The sequence below is a fragment of the Cupressus sempervirens genome, chromosome 8 (genome assembly GCF_028749045.1).
Source record: "Cupressus sempervirens isolate cs-2001-9-10 chromosome 8, ASM2874904v1, whole genome shotgun sequence".
Lineage (NCBI taxonomy): Eukaryota > Viridiplantae > Streptophyta > Pinopsida > Cupressales > Cupressaceae > Cupressus > Cupressus sempervirens.
The window spans coordinates 688,550,553-688,570,646 of record NC_143125.1 but is presented as its reverse complement, the minus strand read 5'-3'; the positions used below and the strand labels follow the sequence as shown (position 1 = coordinate 688,570,646).

General features: G+C 34.1%; 2 protein-coding genes and 1 long non-coding RNA gene across 3 annotated transcripts; all 3 read right to left on the bottom strand.

Moving 5' to 3' along the window:
• Window positions 1-31: 31 nt before the first annotated feature.
• Window positions 32-803, bottom strand: LOC149544317 (uncharacterized). The gene is made up of 3 exons (XR_016355277.1): window positions 535-803; window positions 309-400; window positions 32-232 (listed from the first exon to the last, which is right to left on the bottom strand). It is a non-coding gene; the product is annotated as an uncharacterized LOC149544317 (long non-coding RNA).
• Window positions 804-1,071: 268 nt separating this feature from the next.
• On the bottom strand, window positions 1,072-19,807 carry LOC149544315 (uncharacterized). The gene is made up of 14 exons (XM_089796388.1): window positions 19,143-19,807; window positions 18,769-19,028; window positions 12,617-12,684; window positions 12,398-12,525; window positions 10,368-10,414; window positions 10,112-10,159; window positions 4,764-4,877; window positions 4,618-4,680; window positions 4,444-4,485; window positions 3,805-3,846; window positions 3,319-3,717; window positions 1,803-2,402; window positions 1,566-1,691; window positions 1,072-1,483 (listed from the first exon to the last, which is right to left on the bottom strand). Exons 6-14 carry the CDS (start codon window positions 10,121-10,123, stop codon window positions 1,241-1,243), a joined length of 1,641 nt encoding a protein of 546 aa, XP_089652514.1. The 5' UTR covers window positions 10,124-10,159; window positions 10,368-10,414; window positions 12,398-12,525; window positions 12,617-12,684; window positions 18,769-19,028; window positions 19,143-19,807; the 3' UTR covers window positions 1,072-1,240.
• On the bottom strand, window positions 7,190-8,138 carry LOC149544316 (uncharacterized). Its single transcript, XM_089796387.1, has 2 exons — window positions 7,990-8,138; window positions 7,190-7,909 (listed from the first exon to the last, which is right to left on the bottom strand). Exons 1-2 carry the CDS (start codon window positions 8,135-8,137, stop codon window positions 7,266-7,268), a joined length of 792 nt encoding a protein of 263 aa, XP_089652513.1. The 5' UTR covers window position 8,138; the 3' UTR covers window positions 7,190-7,265.
• Window positions 19,808-20,094: the final 287 nt, after the last annotated feature.

The window sequence follows — 20,094 nt, the reverse complement described above, 5'->3', positions numbered from 1 at the left end:
ACAATCAAATTCAGAATCAGTAAAACTATATATCATAGATCTCTAAAATAATATAATGTTAGCAGTAAGAAATGTGATTACGAAATTGCCTAACAATAGTAATGTACTCCAACGAGTAATGATGTGGTTTTGAGTTACAACATCTTCTCCATTGATATCTTGCACACCACCAGTCATTGTGGACTTCATATCCAAGTCCAACACACATGGTCCACCTCATCTCTTCAAATAACTGTATTAAATAAGAATAGTTCAATATTACATTTATAACTCATATATATCATAGTTGAGGAATCTAAAATAACTACCTAAAATGATTTGTTGCAGTCTCTATCAATTTGAATGTGCTGCCTAATTCACACAACCCATTTGCATTTTACCCATCATCTCCTAGGGAAACCTGCAGTAAATACAAGTCAGAATTCATCCATTTGAGATCAAACAATGATAAGGTAAAGGGTTAGAGACCCACTTGTAATTACAAAAATAGAATATGTTTATTGAATGCCCTAATTAGAATGCGTAATGGCTTACCTGTTTGAACTTTTCCAGAAATTGCTTACGTATTTATTGCAACCCAGTCACACAACTTTTATCTTGGTTAGTCTCTGCAGTTCTCAGCCTTGTATGAGTGTCTCCAATATGTTCTCTAAAATTTAGAAGTATGGAAGTTTTTTCACTAGAGAGGTAGATAATGGATAGAATCTACTGCCTCGTATATGTAGAATTTGATGTTTCCTATGAATGTACAGTCAACACAAACTCATTTGAGAGCTTAACCAAATGATCTATAATAAAAATAAAAATGTGTCAAACCCAAATAAAATTACAACAACTGTTTTCAAATTACCTCCCATACTAAAAACTGCAAGTTATACCCAACACTACATAATAACCCAAAACAATAATAGAAAAGAATAGCAATATTACCTTGATCTCTTCTAATTTCTGTTAACCTCAACAATTTAATGAAAAAATGTGTTTACAACAATCAAATTAGATATGTTATATGCAAAGAGTTCAAAGACTATTACCAACTGAATGTTCTCAAACACCACAAATTACTGCTACTTCATTAGTTTAACATATTTATTAAAGTTTTTTGCAACTCCAAGAATAGAATGTAGCACAACGTGCACAAATAACAGTAGTAGAAACAAAGCCTAGAAATAATACATGCATTATTTTTATAAGTAAAAGGCAAAGTTGTATTAAATTTAATCTATTTTTATGTTATCTTCTACGAAATATTTGTATGCATCTGTTTCCTTTTTGTTCTCTTTCTACGAGGCACTAGACGGATTGTCGTTTCAGATTGCTCATTGCATTGAACATTTTCGTCATTATTCTTCTCTTCCATTTGTTCAGATTCAATGATGGTTGACTTTTGAGTTTCAGGAACATTTATTGCATCGTGTGAATGCATCTTATCTTCATGCTCACTACTAGATGCTTCAGTTGACGAGTTTGAATTTTCAGCTTCCTATACACAAAACAAGTTAAGTATTAAAACATAATTTATCCAATTAATTTAATCCATGTCATAAAATATATAAATTACATACATCAAATTTTTCACTATTGATTAATTTGTCCCCTCGATCAATCATATATTGTCGAAGGTCTTGTGAACCATGTAGCAAAGCATACTTCAAGTCCTTCTCTACTGCTTCCTTTTCAAAATGGTGAACCTATATTAACAAAGAGAAATAAACTTATAAGGTACAATGACTAACACAATCGAATTAACTTAAACAATTATTACTAAGATAGTGAATATAATAGATTAAATATTCACTTACCATGCTAGCACGAATGCTATTATATCCACCAGATCCTAATTTATGAGAACCAATCCTTGACACTCGAGCTTTGGTTGCATTGCTTGTATCACGAAGGCGTCTTTTACTTCCTTGTATAGATGCCTTGTAGTTTGGATTCTCGTCGACCTTCCTCTTAAACTTGGCATCTTTCACAAGTTCATCCCATGTCACTTGATTTGTGATCCAAGCTGGATGCGGATACTTCAAGTTTTTGACCAATTTTAGCCTTAAATTATCTCTTTTTGAGTGTATGTACTTACATGCTATATCTAGAATAACATCTTTATTAAAACCAGGATCGTCAAATGTTGTAATGACATCATTAAAGAGTTCTTCCTTTTTATCTATAGGTTGATTCCTCCAATCCCTTTGGATGGTATCTCCAAATAAATTTTCCACACGACGATATATAAAGTGAAAGTATTTTAGGCTTGTTTCATCCTTCAGCACATTTCCTTCAGAGGTGAGCAATATTGTTAGTTCTTGCAATCCTTTTGTAGTTACTAATGATACTTTTGTAGTCTTGGGGGTTGAGACAAATCCCCTTACAGGCACATCAGTCACTTGCTCATTTACTTCCTGTATTTATAATTAAATTTTGAAATCAGTTAAACCCCAACCAAAATATTAAACTATTGTCAAATCCAGAACAAGTGCAAAGACATCATCCATAAATGAGCAATCAAAGAAAAGACAATGCTAACAAATAGACTATACTAAGGATATGAATTAATTTTCAAATAATCATGTGCCAAAAAAGGAATACTTGTTACTCTATTATATCATGTATGTCAACATTGATACACACACATATATAATAAATATTGCTGCTACACGAAGAGCTGTAGAAAATTTCAGATTTGCTATTTACATCTGAAAAATATATATAATACATAAAGTTCTACAAGGCATGTCTATCTACCAGTAAAATAATATAAATACGAAACACCCATATGCAACAACATATATTTGGAGCATACAAACTTATACTCTCAAGTACAGAAGTAAAGAAAGAAAATTACAATAATAGCTAATAAATATATGAAGTGATATTACTGATCATATATATATATATATATATATATATATATATATATATCAAATCTTCAATCCGGCAACAATTCTCCTTCACTCGTTCAATAATTATATAGCAAGTATTGATCACTGAATACAACAGCACTAATTTAATCAACAAGTGACTATTTATTTTCCTATATATTTCTATACTAACATGATGTTGGTAGGAGAAGTCATTGATGGGGAAAAAATATTATTTCAGTTCATTGATATCAGTAGCAAACAAAAGAAAGAACAAATTCCATTTGAAATATATCTCTTACACTACCAAGTTAACAGTGATAAATCAAATCTAAGAATAAACCAATCCTTTCAATATCTGAAAATTTAAAAGTAACAACAATTGAAATCTATATTTCTAAAAAAATATATGAACTTCACATGAACAAGAATTTATTATATCTCTTTGAAATTTTACCTGTTCATCTGAGGTAGTCCCTGCAGTCTCCAGTAATGCCCTATCACATAGCTGAATTTGTTTAATCATTTCTTGTCTGATTCCAATATTTTCAGGAGTATCTGGTAACATCCTTAACATTCTTGATTGTGAGTCTCTATTACTCCTTAAGGAAATTTGTTCCAATGTAGGTGGAAGAATTCTTATAGAACCCACATTTGGTGTGCTCCTAATAGGGGCATTCATTCGCAACTCAACAGGTCCATTAGGAACATTAGTGTTTGATGTAGATGGTCTGGTATGAGGTTTTTCACTTGATCCCACTCTTGTCATAGGTGTTTTTGTTGTAGACATAGACGGTATACCATGAGCCTCTACACCAGTACAATGCATGCTTGTTGGAGCTGTCCCTGAAATATTCTGCAAGTACAAATATACATATTTTGATGGTATAATAAGATGAAATTAATGTAAGTAAGCTTGCTCAAAAATGTCATCAGATCCTACCTTTGGTATACCAAAAGATGTATTGGTGGGCATAGTTGGATCCTGCATACCAGCAGAATACATGGTCAATTGAGTTACTTTCCAAATGTCTTGTGTATAAAAAAACACAAAAAATAGTAGGTAGAGAAACTAAAATGCAGATAATAAATGCATAATAATCTTGATCAGATTTTACCACTAATATAGTACTAGATGTAGTAACTAATGTAATAGAGGTCGGAATGACATTCGAAATGACTTGCATTCCGTAGATATAAAATAACATTATATTAAAGATGGAATTGTGAGTCTTTATTACTCCTTAACTAAACTTGTTCCAATGTAGGTGGAAGAATTCTTAAAGAACCCACATTTGATGTGCTCCTAATAGGGCCAGTCATTTCTGATTCAACAGGTTCGTTAGGAACATTTGTTTTAGATGTAGATGGTTTGCTATGAGGTTTTACACTTGATCCAACTCGTGTCATAGGTGTTTTTGTTCTACACATAGAGGGTATACCATGAGCCTGTACACTAGTAGATTGCATTCTTTTTGGAGTTGTCCTTGAAATATTCTGCAAGTACAAATATAAATATTTTGATGGTATAATAAGTTAAATATTTTAATCAAGCTTACTCAAAAAAATCATGTCATCCTACCTTTGGCATAGCAATAGATGTATTGGTGGGCATAGTTGAATCCTGCATACCAGCAAAATACATGCTTAATTGAGTTAGTTCCAAATATCTTGTGTATACAAAAGCACAAAAAATAGTAACTAGATAAACTGAAATAAGGTTATTAAATGCATAATAATCTTGATCATATTTTACCACTGTTATAGTAGTAGATGTACTAACTGATGTAATAGGGGTTGGAATGACTTTTGAAATGGCCTGCATTCCATAGATATAAAATAACATTATATAAAAGGTAACATTTGATAATTGATATTATAAACAATAATTTTCAAGCTTACCTCCTGCACCATCATCGTTATCTGTTGCCCTTGTCCATTTTTTAACATTTCAACTAAAGCATTTAAAATCAATGGATCCCCCACAGAAGAATTTGTAGCACTTTGGGCCACATTCTTGAAGATGTACACAATGACAATATAATAAAAATAAGAACATATTTTTTAGAGAACATATGCAAACAATATTAGTAAAAAATTCAAATTTAGTGCCCCATTAACAATAACATATACAAATTTCATTAATCATCAACATAAGCAGTGGTCAACATGCATTTTTTTGAGTTTTTTATATTACATTTATCTTGAGTAGGTGGTGATTGCATAAAGTTCCTAGATTTTGATTGTGTAAAGTTTCCCAAATATTCAATTGACAATTTCTAGCATGTTATATCATGTGCCTCCACCAAACATAAAACTATTTTAAAATAAACTCAATACTCATATACAAGTGTCTATTAATGTACTTATTACCTACAATAATCTTAAAGTGAGCATGGTTATCAAACCATATCATCCTCAGATGCAATGTCCTCATCTGATGGCATAAATAACCCATCATTAGTAGGCCCTAAATCCACAAATAAATTAATACTATTGCTTTCATGATCTTCATCACCTTCAACTATAGGTAAATGAAAATCAATGAAGTCATCATCTTCATGGACTTGTTGTCGTTGTGGTTCCTCATGTGTTTCAAGCACTTCATTAAAATCAGCAAGATCTTCATCATGGTCATATGTATCATTGACAATAAAAATTTCATCGTCACCATCGTCGTCATCTATGTCTTCAAGTGGGACTTCTACATCTTCAAGTAAGCCATGGTCGTCTGCTTCAAAAAATGTTACTCTTCGCCCTCTTGGATCATAATCAATAACAAATGACCAACCAAGTTGTTCTAAATTTGGAATGAGAAATATTTGGTCACATTGATTTGGAAACACATAAGGTTCAGAAGTGGCTTCAAACCTAGAAGTATTGATCATATAGAATCCATTATCGTGCAAAAATATTGTTTTATCTTCACCCATTTTGATTAGCCTGTACCATTCAACATGAAAAACAACTTTCGTGAAAGACCTAAAATCAAGCTCTATAATATCCTCCAACACTCCATAATACTGAAGCGTGCTTGTGATTGGTTCTCTATCATTTGCATGTGAACGACATTCCACCTCAAATGATGCTGAAACACCACAATCATAGCTTTGTCTCTTTTCATCAACTTTTCTAATGCGAAAATGATGACCAAGATTCCACATTGCTTTGTAATATTTTACCTAAAATCATTAAAATAAGAACTAATTAGATTCAATTATACAAAAAATAAAATAAAACACAATAAACATATCCAATATGCTAATATATATGAATCACCTCCCCATTCATTGATCCTTTAACAAAGTTTAATTGTTGTGGTGTCACTCTATTCTTCTTTTTTGTTGCCTCATGTTCAATATTGGTCTTTAGCCAATTCCATGAGCATCTATCTGTCCATCTTCTTTTATGGCTTGCAGGTAGCCCTCGAGAAGTGTTTTGACCATGTTTATTATATATGTTGGCCCATGCCTTTTCATCCTCTAATTTCTTTTGTTTAGCATACTTCTCCATCCATTCCAACATAAAGTCAGAATTGTACGCAATATACAAATGTAATGCCTCCCACTCCTTAGCATCTACAACGAAAAAAAAAATTGATCAATAAGTTAATAATTATTTAAATTATTTCATTGTTAAATTTAACATAAAATTATTGCTTCAACATTATTGCATACCTTTTATCCGCTTTGATGTCCCCTGCCCCTCTAATTTTTCTCCTTCAAATGATAGAGGTTGGTTATAATTCCATAATTGTGGAGCTTCAAGGTGCAATTGAGGCAAGTACTCACTCAAATGAACCATTGCTTGGAAAACCACATACCCCTCAACCATGGATCCTTCTGGTCGAGCCTTTTGCCTAACAAATTTTTTTAAAACTTTCATATATCTCTCCACTAGCCACATTGTCCGAATATGAATAGGACCACACAACTCAATCTCTTCTACTAGGTGTACAAGGTAGTGCTCTTGAGAATTAAAAAAACTAGTAGGGAAGCACATTTGAATATCACACATCAAAAGTGAAATATTCCTTTTCCAGTACTTCAAGTCATCCTGATGTATCTCTTTAGATGAAACCCACCTACAAACATTTGCAATTATTAGATAAAGATTTTTGATATCTTCAAAATCGAAAGGATTAGCTCGTACATAGGCAAAAGTAATGATGCACTTAAAATTATAAGATTAATATATTGTTATGCATTATTAATTCAAAATACCTCAAATATTTCGACAATTTGTATATTGTTAATGTGACATCATGATCAAAACTGCTTGGTATTGTTGTGGGCAACACATACTGCACAACCATTGATGAATAACCATTTTAAAATATACATGACCTAATATTATTACTTGGATATGCAAATTTCTAACTAGGTTTGAAATATTTGTAACATACTACAAAGTTACCTTTATCCAATTATGCCAATCGTGTGTTTTTAGGCCTGATAAATCTGATCCATCTCTTGTAAATAAGTTTTTTAATGATGCACCAAATCCAGAAGGAAATCTAATCACTTTCATTGTTTCAATGATGTTATCTTTCTCGCTTGACGTAAGAGTCCATGGAGCATCAACATATGAGTTATCTCCATGTAACCACATGTTCGGCATGATATTGGCAACTTGCAAGTCCTTCCGCAACTTAATTTGTGCTTCATGATTGGTTCCATTTAGATGTTTCCATAAGCATTCTGCCACATTTTTTCCAATGTGCATAGTATCAAATAGATGGGCTATTGGCAAGTTCTCATAATATTCTAATTTGTAGAAAATTGAGAGCCTTTTCATTCCTAGTGGAAATCTCGCCCCTTCCTTTTTGTCATACATTGCTTTCCACCTAGCAGGGTTCATTCTTCTTGGCTTTCTTGTTTCCACTTCTTGTCCATTAAACTTGTTTTTCTCACGCACTCGATAGCAATGATTTTGTGGTAAGAAATGTCTATACTCATCATACACAGTTTTATTGAGATCTTTTGACTGCCTGTGTAAGGTTTTTGGCCCACATGTTGGACAACCATGTTTCCCCTTTGTTTGTAGCCCTAAAATAAGAATGGAAATTAGAGTTAGTGAATGGCACAACAAAAATAATAATTACAAAATGAAATTTTTCATATATTACCACAACAAATAGAGAGCCCAGGGGCATCATGTATTGTCCAGATCAATATTGCATGAAAGAGGAAGTTTCTATCATTGATTGATCTTGATACATCATACATATTTACACCATTCCATAGTTCGCGAAGCTCATCAATGAGGGGCTCCATGTATACATCCATATCCTTTACTTGATACTTCCCTAAATAAAAGAACAAAATTATTTGGTTTCAAGAAAAATGAATTATTTGTATAAAATCTTCAAGAAAGCATTGAATTTATATGTTCTAATACCTGGTATGATAAGAGTTAACATTGCATGCTCCTTTTTCATTGCCATCCATGGGGGAAGATTGTTGTTAATTATTAAAACTGGCCATACAGAATATGTTGTTCTAAGATCTCCAAAAGGATTGACACCATCCATTGCTAGAGAGATCCTTGCATTCCTTGGCTCATTTCTTAAATGTGGCCATTTTTCCTCAATCTCTGTCCAATATTTGCTATCTGCGGCCATACGCATGACACCATCTTGACTTCTCCCATCTGCATGATAATTCATATATTTTGCCAATTCCTTGCATTTGAACATTCTCTCAAACCTTGGCTTTAGTGGAATATGCCGTAATACTTTATGTGGAACCTTCTTGGACACTTGATCTTGGTGATATCTACTTGTTTGACACACTGGACATTGCTTCAAATTTGCATTCTTTCCATAGTACAATATATGGTCATTTGGACATGTGTCATATGTATTGTACTCCATTCCAATGTCTTTCATCATTGAAGATACTTCTCTATGAGAATGAGGCAACTTATTGTCCTTTGGAAGTATTTTGTTTGCCAAAAGCCTACATGATGATTTTATTTTTTTAATAAGTATACAAAATATTTAAATAAATGAAGACACCAAAGAGAATTAATTTATAGCAATATATATCCTACCTTAATATGTCAGTAAAGCATGTATTTGTCAATCCATGTGCAACCTTCAAGTTCAACAATAACATAAGTGTCGCTAGTATAGAAGTGTCTGCATTTAGAAATAGAGGCATCCTTGCCAACAGAGCTATGGGTGAATCAATAACTTCTTCAGAAGATGTGTAGAAGTCTTGGATAAATTCATTAACTCCAGCCTCATTTATCTGTGAAGTGCTTTCATCCATAAATGCATCTTGCTCTTCATCTTGGGATTGGCTATCATCAGTATCATTCATTGGTTCTTCAATGATGTTCGGAGTTGTAAGTGGCTTTTCATAAATAAAAAAATCAAATGAAATGATCAGAAATAGAGTATTAAACAATATGCATATGAATTTTTATTATAAGATATGTTATTACAATGTACCTCTTCTATATAAACTCCATATTTCATTCTATGGATACCAACAAGTCGTCGCTTCTTTAGTTTCCTATTTTCACACCTTTTGCAAGTGCAATATATCATTTCATTGAAGTATGCATTTGTACCTGGAGTAGGTCTTGGTGCTCGTTCATCTGAATATTTAGATGATGACGATGTCCTATTTTCCTGAATCCACCATGTACTATCAACAATAAGTGTGCTAAGTTTTTAACTTGCATAGTATATATTCTTCAAGAGCTCATGATTGCAACTTGAGAAAATCAAAATTTGGAAAGCCTAATTTGTATATTTTTATGTCTTTAGCTAACTCGAGATAATATGTTAGAATGATTTGTATTGTTGTTTAACACGGTTCTATAGCAAAAAAAGGATGCGACCATAGGTAAGCACCATCTCCACCATCTCATCACACAACCGTACCTAAGCACCATCTAAAAAACATAGTTCTCTTCAAAAATCTCTCCTCAAACCTTATGATTATGTTGGTTCAATATCCCAAAGGTAAGATTAATGTCTTTTTCTGACTTATTACGCATAGAATCATTGTATGGTAAGATTTTTGAAGGTATTTTCTAATTTCAAGGGTTTCATCACAGTCACAAAGACATTTCATAAATAGTGCAAATTACTCTAAATAAAACTAAAACTAACTAGTTTAGTATTTTAATCATATTAATGATGATATGAAATATTACTCTATGAGATAAATATTAAATTCTATTTACTATTTCATTTAAATAAAATGATATCAAGAGTACAAAAACAACATAAATACCTGGTCTACCATTTTGTGTGGACACCACCAATATTTCGAAATAGCAAGCTACAACAATAAAATTGGATTAGGAAGACTATGACACTCAATAGGAAAAATAAAAAACTTGATAGAGTTTACGATCATTCTAATCATTAGAATGAAGAAATGGAGTCATCATTCGTGTGTCCAAACTCATGCACACATACACTCTCCTCATATCATAGTCATTAGATCTTGTATTCATAAAAGAAGTTTATTTTGATTTGATAAATACCTTGTGTGAGCTGGTTTTATTCAGACAGCCTTAAACACTCCTCTTGCCTGCAAGATGAAAAAAATATTCAATTTATAGTAAGCCAATGTATGAAGTGAACCACGGCAAATAGAAACGCATGTGATCAAATAATAAGAAAGCATCTTCACTGATGAGAAACATAAGAATACAAAACTGAAATACATTGAAATACAACATTGGAAAACAAGATTGCAAAGAAACAATTTACCTTCAACCAATCAACTATCTATGACAAGTGAACATTTTTATTATCTATTGACCCAATGAATTTCATTTCACCATTTTTACATATTGAACTGGCAATATCAGAGTAATAACTTTATATAGGATGATGACAATTTGTAACTTAGATCTACAGTTGTAAATAAGAAAAGAGTTTCTTCCAGAGAAAATAAGAAATTTTCTTTGCAAAAGGATTCTTTTATAAAGAATAGATTTCCACAACCACAAGAAAACAATTTAGTAATGAAACAAATTGTAATCCAAATCCAGCAAAATGGTCTGTAGGAAACACATTAAATAAAATGATTTTCTAATACTCAACTACAATACCGTGCTTGATTGTTGTGATTGTGACTCTAGTTTACCTCTCCTGCATGACTGATGAGATGTGCAATGATTAGAAGTTTAATGCATTCTACATATCCTGTCTGGAATCAGGATATTCATTGTAAGACAGCGGACATGCATATTTCAAAACCCTCTCATGTATAAATTGTTTCCCAATGTCACTTGCAGGATATAATATATATCAAAGTTGCTCCCCAAGGCTCTGTCCCAAACTAAGAAATACCCGGAGCTGATATGCCCCTCTTATTGGGTCATTTTTATTGTATTCATATGGATCTGTTTCTGGATATTGGGCAGCCAGAAATATACAGCCTTGAGCATAATGGCGTTCATACTGTGTTTGGGATGGGTGATGGAGGTACTCAGAAATATAGTGCACATCACAACCGCAAGGGTTTTGGCATTGTTTTATCTGAGGGGAATGCAGCAAAACATTCATGTCTCTTTCCAGAGAGCCCTAACAACATCTTTGGGAAGCATCAATTTGGCATCAATCTTAGTACCTTTTCTAGAAGTTCTTCAAGTCCTCGTAATCAAACATGAACATCTTATTTCCAAAAATTATCCTATACAAAGAATCAAAATTAATTTAGCTTTTGTGGTGGGTGATAAGTCTATTTTTTGTATTGCAGGGACGGGAAATGAATCTGGTTGAAGGAGAAGATGAATTTTTCTTCTCCTGTGCTCACTGTTACCTGATATTAATGGAATACATTTTCTAGTTTGCTAACAACTGGGCCTTTGTTTAGGTATACTCTCATTTCAATGACATTATTTTTAGCAATTAAATAATTTGGAAGAACAGTGCCACGCCCAAAACCTCAAAGAAGACAGATGGTTATGGATTTGAATCTTTAAGCTGATTCGTGGAAATTAATGTAGTATTAGGGCCAGGTTACGATAGGAAACTGAAAAGGCACAACTTGAATAATATGTTACAATAAAAACAAGGCTCAATCATTTAAACCAAAAGAAGAGGGTAGTATTAAATATTGTAAAGTATACTATATAACAGAATCAAGACTATCAAAAACTCATGCCAGCAACTACTGTAAATCCTGATAAATTTCTAAAAAGCATTTTCCTGTTGTCTCACATATTTAAAGTGCACAACCTTCGAAAAACTGCATTTCTACTTAAAAGAATCATCCATTCCCTAAGATTTACAACACTCTTTACAAAGACATTTAATTTAAATATAGAAAGACACTTATTCAGCCATTAATAAATCAAAGTTTCCATGGCTTCTTGTTCAAACACCGTAAATCCCTTCAAATTCTCCACATATGTAAACTATTTTTTTCATATTTTCAAAGAATGCCACCATTTTGTAGCTATTTATACTAAACAATCACTCTCCAAAAAGAAATACAAACCATTAAAATCATTCAAAATAACAACACATTGAAGCAAAGAAGAAATTATATAAAAAATCATACCTAACGTTGCCATACTCGAACACTTTCCCTTTGGCTAAGATAATGACGTCTGGAACCTTAGCAATGCAGACTACGAAAAGCTCCTTTGCCTTTTTTAGTATCCCTTGCCTCCTCTTCGAAAAGGTCACCTGTCAATTAATCATATTCTTCATATGCTTCATTACAACTTTCCCTTAAAACCTCATTACATAGTTTATGCAGCTACAACAACTGTCTTACCTCAACAAAAAAAAATTCAGCTAGTCCAAAGCTATGCGATTTCCACCACTAGACACGTCCGAAACCACCTATATGCAACACCTTCTAACATGTGAGAACATTCCAGCCACCCATTTTTTTCTAGATTAAAATTAAAAAATCAGCAAACCATCATTTTCAAACTCCAAGCATGTCCAAAGATCCATTAATCACACAAATTTAAGAAAAAAAGTCATAATTCTTTTACAAGCCGATCCATCGGAAATAAAACCCTCATTAATAAGCGAGCGAAACAAATTGAAATGACACATATATAATTTAGATCGATTTGAAGATGTAATTAACTTTGAATACTTCCAAATTTTGAAGTTTTCATTATTATGTGATAATGCAATGTCATTTGTCATTAGGGCATAATTACCAGAGTGAAAAATTTCCTCCAAGATAGCCAAATGAAGTAGCATTTTCAGAAAAAAAATAAAGAATTCTTCCCCCAGTTCATGTGTTATTGACGTTTTGCAGGACCATATTAGATAGAGAAAACGTATGAAAAAACAAACATTGAACAATATACTGGATTCAGACACAGAAACAAGTATAGAACAAATAACTTATGGAAATACAAAGACAGTAAAGACTACAGTCATGATGGTGACTTGGTCAAGAGTGCAACTGCAATACTACCAATTGGAACTTTAAAGTCAACACTTACAAATTCAGATTGCAAAATGTCCAAGCATCTTGTCTAAAACCTAAGTTGCTGGTTCAGGTTCAGATTTGGGTTCAAGGAACCAATTCACTGGTATAGCTAAATTTTGAAGTGCGATGTAGGTTTGTACAAAAAACAATATATAGGTCCGTACAAAAAACAATCTAAAAATTATATATTTATTTGTCTAGAAGTGTGAAATAAGATTAGAATGTCACATACTATCATGTAAACTACCAACACACAACAAACATGTAATCATAGCTAATGTTCGTACCATTGTAGCATCATTTACTTCAAATATTGGGCCATTTAACAAGAGAAGCAGAGTTAATATCATATATAATGCTTGAACAAGGGTATTAGAAAAGGGTTAAGTAGAATGGTTATTTATACATCATAAATGGGAAAACTCTGATAAGTTATCTAAAATATTAGAGAAAGCCTAGATTGATATCTTCTAGCATTTTTCAAATAGATATATTAAACACATGTATAGTTTTTACTAATTATCTGACCATCTATACTTCATAGTTCTTAATCAGGGTAAACTTTATCAAAAATTAAATAGTTAAAATTAATGCCTCTTGTAAAGGAAGAAGCAACGAGATGGTAAAATTATATCAGAAACTATTCTTATTTCTTTGGCACTGTTAAAACATTCTATGATCAATGTGGATAAGGTGTAGTCTCCTACAGAATTCATTGTTAGCTGAAAATAATGACAATATAAGGCTCCATTGTAAAGCAATGGAGCTTTTTCTCAAGATGCTCAAGTAGATCTAGGTCTGCTAATTACTTATATATAAAATCTTATTTAAATGGTGTGCTCATGAATTCCACCAAAACGGTATTCAGAAACAGCAAAGAGGGTTCATGACTTCCAAAAAGAAAAACTTTTTTTCCATGCCCATCTACCTTGGTTCGCCATGGATCTACGCGGGTATGCACAAGTTTGTCCCAAGTTCATCCTGTTGGTTGTTTTGAAAGGTGTTTTATATGGGGGAACTGAAGTGTCTAGGATTTGAGTCTATACAATGGCTTAATGTGGATCTTTGGACTGACATGGCCAGTTGGTCAAAACCATGGGGTCCATTGAGGTAAGGTCCAATATTAGACAACGTTGACAATAGAGTAGGGTGTATTATTACTAATATGTTGACAATGTGCCTTCTGAGTTACAAATGATTCACTCTTTGGAAGAGCTCTATCTAGATAACAATCAGCTTAATGGTACCATACCCACTTCTCTTGGACATCTGACTCAGATTTATAGAATAAATCTCTCTAACAATAGTTTAGAAGGCCACTTTTTTCTCCATTTATTTGATAATGCTAAGAGGCTTGTTGAGTTACCTCTTTTGAACAATAAATTGATTGTTCATGCTGACCAACATGGATACCTCCAATGCAGTTTAAGAGATTGAAATTGGGTTCTTGTAATATTGGGGTCCCATTCCTACATTCCTTTCAAAACAATTGAGTTTGTGGTTTTTGGATCTCTCCAACAACCGTCTTTATGGAAACACTCTACATTGGCTTGGGGACCTTCAATATTTGTGAGTTCTTTGTGTCAAACAATATGTTGCAAGGTGAACTTCCCTCCAGCTTTCATAAAAGCTACTATATAGGGATAGACTTGCATAATAATATGTTGATGGGTTATCTTCCCATTCCTTCTGTGCATGCATCAGATTTGGAACTGTTGGACCTATCCCCAAATAGATTCACTGGTATCATCCCAACTGAGATTGGCTCGCTTCTTCCCATGCTGGAGTTCTTATCATACTCTCAAAATGATTTAGGAGGTGGTATCCCTAATTCCTTTGCTCTTTTGCAAAATCTTAAGGATTTGGATCTATTAGAAAATAACTTAAAAGGAAAAATACCATCAAGCATAACCAACTGCTCAACTTTCAGAAGATTGAATCTGCCAAACAATAATTTGAGTGGAGAGATTCCATCACATATGGGAAGTTTGAGCCAACCTGAAAAGCTTCATCTCAGTGATAACATGCTTGAGGGAAACTTGCCATCTACTGTTCAAAACTGTTGGAAGTTGCAGATTTTAGATGTGGCCAGGAATTTCTTGTTCGGGTTCATGTCTCTTTGGTTAGGAAAGCTTTCCAAGTTGATGATACTTTTTATGAGGTCAAACAAATTCCATGGATGGATTCCACATACATTAGGCAATCTTTCAAGTCTCCATGTTTTAGATATCTCCCACAATAATTTGATTGGTTCCATCCTTCCAGAGTTGGGGAAGCTGACAGCTATGATAAATGGAGAAGTGGGAGGATCAGAAGTCTTACATGGCATGGCAATTGCTAAGGACACATTTTCATCTAAAAGTAACACCCAATCGTTCAAGACAAATCAGCTTACGGGTTATTCAATGGTCGGGGAGAAACTATTGTGGGCATGCAAAAAATTTCAACTGGTGCACAGTGGTTCTTTTAAACCTGCTAAACAGAACTCTAGAAATCTGCATCTACAATTGTGCCTCAATATTTGAAGAGTCTCAGAATAAACTAGAAGCAAATAAGATGATCACACTCAAATGCACGTATAAGGAAGCTATAAAAAAAATCTTACTACTGCCAGAGCAGCCAAGCAAAGACATAACATAACAGTTCTTCAACTTCGGTGTCAAAGGAAAACTAGTGTAATCAACTAAGGAAACAAGCTAAAGGGTTTCAAATATTAAAAATGAAAATAAAAGGGTTTTTTTTTCTTACTTCACCCATATAGTGAACGCAACAAGTGATAAAACATAATAACATTTACAGAATACCAACATTAAAAAAAAAACCATGAGATCTACAGATGGGTAAGAAAATTTATTACCTCTTTGATGTGTAGATCTAGATTTCTAGGGCATAGTCCTTGACTATACCCAACTTTAGATCCTACCCTGCCTTTGCCCCTCACTCTTCCTGGTCATGAATCACCTGTACACCCATGTAAGAATATAGCTAGGGCATATAAAATTATAGCTGAAATGCTCCTACATATAGCCAGATCAAGGCTCTGCATGATTAATATCCTCTCCACCGCACTATCGATTATGTCTCAGTCCTTGCCGCTAAATTCAGCCACTATTCTTGCCTTGGACCTTGCCGCTAATTTAAAATTAAAAAATTGCAGACAATGAGTTCCTCTGGCAGCAACCACCAGTTAAGTGCGCGGTCAGAGGATTACAGGGAAAACCCACTTCATGAAGGACCCCTGCATTGAGAACGGTCGTGAACATGGCTAGGGCATAGGAAAAAATTGTATTGATCCGTGCTCACATCAAAAATCTGAACAACTACCAGCTGTATGATGACCCTTAATTCCCTGCATCGATGATCCCACAGTGCTTGCCGCTGATTCCAGAAGAAGCAACAGTTCCATGAATTCGTCATAGGAGAAGAGGTCGAGTTTGGGCGCCGTGAGCTGAGGAAAATGCGAAATGACACCGCTATTATTTGAAAGCTATTATTGATACTCATAACTATAGTGCCCTTTTCCTTTTGTCTTTACGGAACACGTTTAAAAAATTTAAAAAAATTCATTAAATAAAAACATGTGTTAAAGACAAAAATAAAATATTGTCTCCAACAACTGTCGTAAGTACATCCACTCTGTAGTAGTGTATGTTCCCCATCAACCCCACCGCTCTCCCTCCCCTTCCAAACAATTCATGTTACTGGTAATAGTATCACCAACAGAAGGGACACAACCCCCAAACACAAAGAAATATCAAAACATAGTAATTTTGTTTGGTTAGAAAAAAAATCTGGAAAAGCTTCATGGGCTGGGCCATAGAAAGAAAATAATAATATTTATTATTACAAATAGTTACCTTCTTTTTCTGGGAAAGACACAGCCATCCTCTAGCTCCTTGAGAGTACCAGGTACTGGATGGACGTCCACAAGCACCTTGACAGGATTAAGTACTTGTGGACATCCCTCCTAGAGATATTTTTCTCTTTTTTGTGAAAGAATTTCCATGAATATCTTATTACATAGTTTACATCCCCAACTCTTGTGAATGGCTACCCTTCCAATGTAGCATTGCCATACAACAAACAGTGCATGCTTGGAGTTGGGTACATAGTGAATATGACTGTTATCTTTCTCTCCGACACCTTCAAGTGGCATTTCCTATATTTTAGCGGTTGCATAGAATTTTTAGGGGTAGCATATCCTTCTTGCCATAGAATAATAGGGGGTTGCTTATGAAATAGTCCAGCGATGTGCCTCCCTCTCACAGTATGGAATTTATGCTATTGAGCCCTGTCTATACAGCCATCCATCGATCCAAATTAGGAAGCCTTACCCTCACCCACTTCATTGAAACACCTTACTATTCTAAGGGAACTAGCCTAGACCCCAGTTTTTACATCTACTCACAATCCTTCTAAAGCATGAGCTATGTCCAATTGCTTTCCTCGGGTATCTTCCCATGCCTCCCTCCCAACCCCACTATTACATATTTAATTGATATCCCATCAAAAAAGAATTCAAAAGTAGGATATATTAAAAAACTTAGAGATGATAAATAAACAGTTACCCAATGATCAAGCCTTAATCATTCCACACCCTACCCATATCAATAATCCAGAAAACAGGTGACACGGCTTGCATGGAAGAAGCAACGTTTTGGTAAAAATTACAAAACATAGCACTTATTGTAAGGTAATCACGATAATCTCGGGCAAATAGGGCATATAGAAGTTGTTTAACTTCAAAAAAAATCTTGTGAATTACTAAACATGTGATTTGGCATGAGAGGAGCCAACATGAGCATCCTGTACAGAGCTAATCATATAAATAGGATGTCCCTTGAAAATGAGACAATCAATGCTTATAGAATTATGTTCACAACTTTACACTGCAGTATTTCTGGCTTTCATACATTCTTCGGCTATTCAGCCATATTAGAACCACAAATGGAGACAGAAAAATAATTCAGAAGACCAAAAACAGAGTACCAAAAATGCAAAACGCTGATGCTTTGATCAAGGAGGACAACCTTCTTGATGTAGATATATTCCTATTTATAAGACGTGTGTAACTAAAGTGGAGCAATTTGACACAAATCTAGTTCACCAAGAATCACATTAGTTTTCTACTCTCATAACACATATAAATATATACAAATCAAAGGCAAAGGAAATAAACAATTGGAACTCTATAATGGGCCTCCTTGTTCCACACTAAGTAATATGAATTCTCTATATGATTATATGTCGTCAAGTTGGGTACAAAACAAATTTAAAGAACTATGTATAGATCTTAACAGATCACAGTTCTCCAAATACAAAAGGAAGAAAACACTTAAGGTAATATTTCAAAAAACCCAACATCCAATTCTTGATTCAATCAAAGGAAAGTCTCTGTCAACAGCTACCGACATCTTACAAATGAAAAAATTGATATCAAGTCTCAACGAGAGTTTAATGGTTACGGTTCTGACCTGTTTTAGATATAGATGTTTATTTGCCCTTTTCCAATCTAGGGTTACTATTACCCATCTTCCAGCAATTGCAGATGTCCCGCTGATTTTCAAATGTCTGTGCCAAGAAAAGATGTAGCTTCCTGAACAGGTGATCGCCAGCGTTTGACCTTTAGATAGACCACAGTCGGTTCCCACAGAGTATACTGCTCGACACTCTGTTTCTTTCCACAATATCACGATTTCCCACGGTGAATAGCTCCACTGTTCTGACTTACCTACTGTATAATGAAAAAAGGGGGTTTCACCCTGATAATAAATTTAATACATGTGCAAATGTAACATTACAAAACGAAAACACATGAGATTTACAGGTCCGTAAGGAAATATTATACCTGTCTGATTCACCGGCGCATTACATAAAAGGAAGGCCTGGTTACCCCTGTGCCCCTCACTCTGCCTTATATGATTAACTCTGTGCCCCCTCTGCCTGGTCGTGAATCAAGCGGCGCAGAACCATGGAAGAATACAACTAGGGCATAGAAAATAAAAAATGGCATCCTCCGGCTACATATAACAAGATCACGGCCTTGCATGATGACCCGTTTCCGCCTCTGTGATCAAATCAGGCGATCGTCTAGCCTCAGTCCTTGCCGTTGGAGATGTAGCAGACGATGAGTTCCAGCGTCGACACCTACAGTTTAGTGCGCTCAAGAGTTGAAGATTATAATAATGATAAATTTATTAAACTCAAACGCGTTTTTGTCTTTATTCAAAAACAATTAAAATTTAAAAAATATGATTTAAAATATGAAATATGTTTTAGACGAAAATAAAAGTTTGTCTTTATTTATCGTCCTAAATAGCTCTGCCGTGTAGTAGTGGCAGAAGCTGGAACAGAACATTTAATCCCTGTAGATGTCCCTCATCTCCTTTATCTAACAAAACATCATATTTCACACGAAAAGGACCAAAAGAATACCTCAGTTCACAGAAATTCATCGACTTTAAAACCAAAATCTATTCTAAATCACAAAATATTGCACACGAAAACCATTACCCTGCGTCACATCTTACAAAACTAGAAAGTCTTGTGACAGCTAAATAATGGAAGATCGACCTGAAATTACGCGACTGTATCAACACCAATTGATTCGACCAATAAAGGGTTTGAAGCACTGAAATCAACGCGATTCGTTTTGCGTAACTACCCATCCTACCCTTTTTCCGCACGACCATGTGATCTTCGGATTGCTATTTTGTTCTTTTCTTCCGTTGTATGACATGCTTCGGCATGACGTATATTAATTTATTTGACATTTGCGCCGCCAAAGTCGTCGTGTTCCC

Excerpts from the sequence above, each read along its gene's own strand:
- LOC149544316 (XM_089796387.1), bottom strand. The coding sequence starts at position 8,137 with ATGGAGCCCCTCATTGATGAGCTTCGCGAACTATGGAATGGTGTAAAT. Across the intron at positions 7,910-7,989 it reads TGGGCTCTCTATTTGTTGTG|GGCTACAAACAAAGGGGAAA; the intron begins GTAATATATGAA and ends TTCTTATTTTAG.
- LOC149544315 (XM_089796388.1), bottom strand. Across the intron at positions 3,718-3,804 it reads CATCTTTTGGTATACCAAAG|AATATTTCAGGGACAGCTCC; the intron begins GTAGGATCTGAT and ends TTGTACTTGCAG. Across the intron at positions 1,484-1,565 it reads TCAATAGTGAAAAATTTGAT|GAAGCTGAAAATTCAAACTC; the intron begins GTATGTAATTTA and ends TTTTGTGTATAG.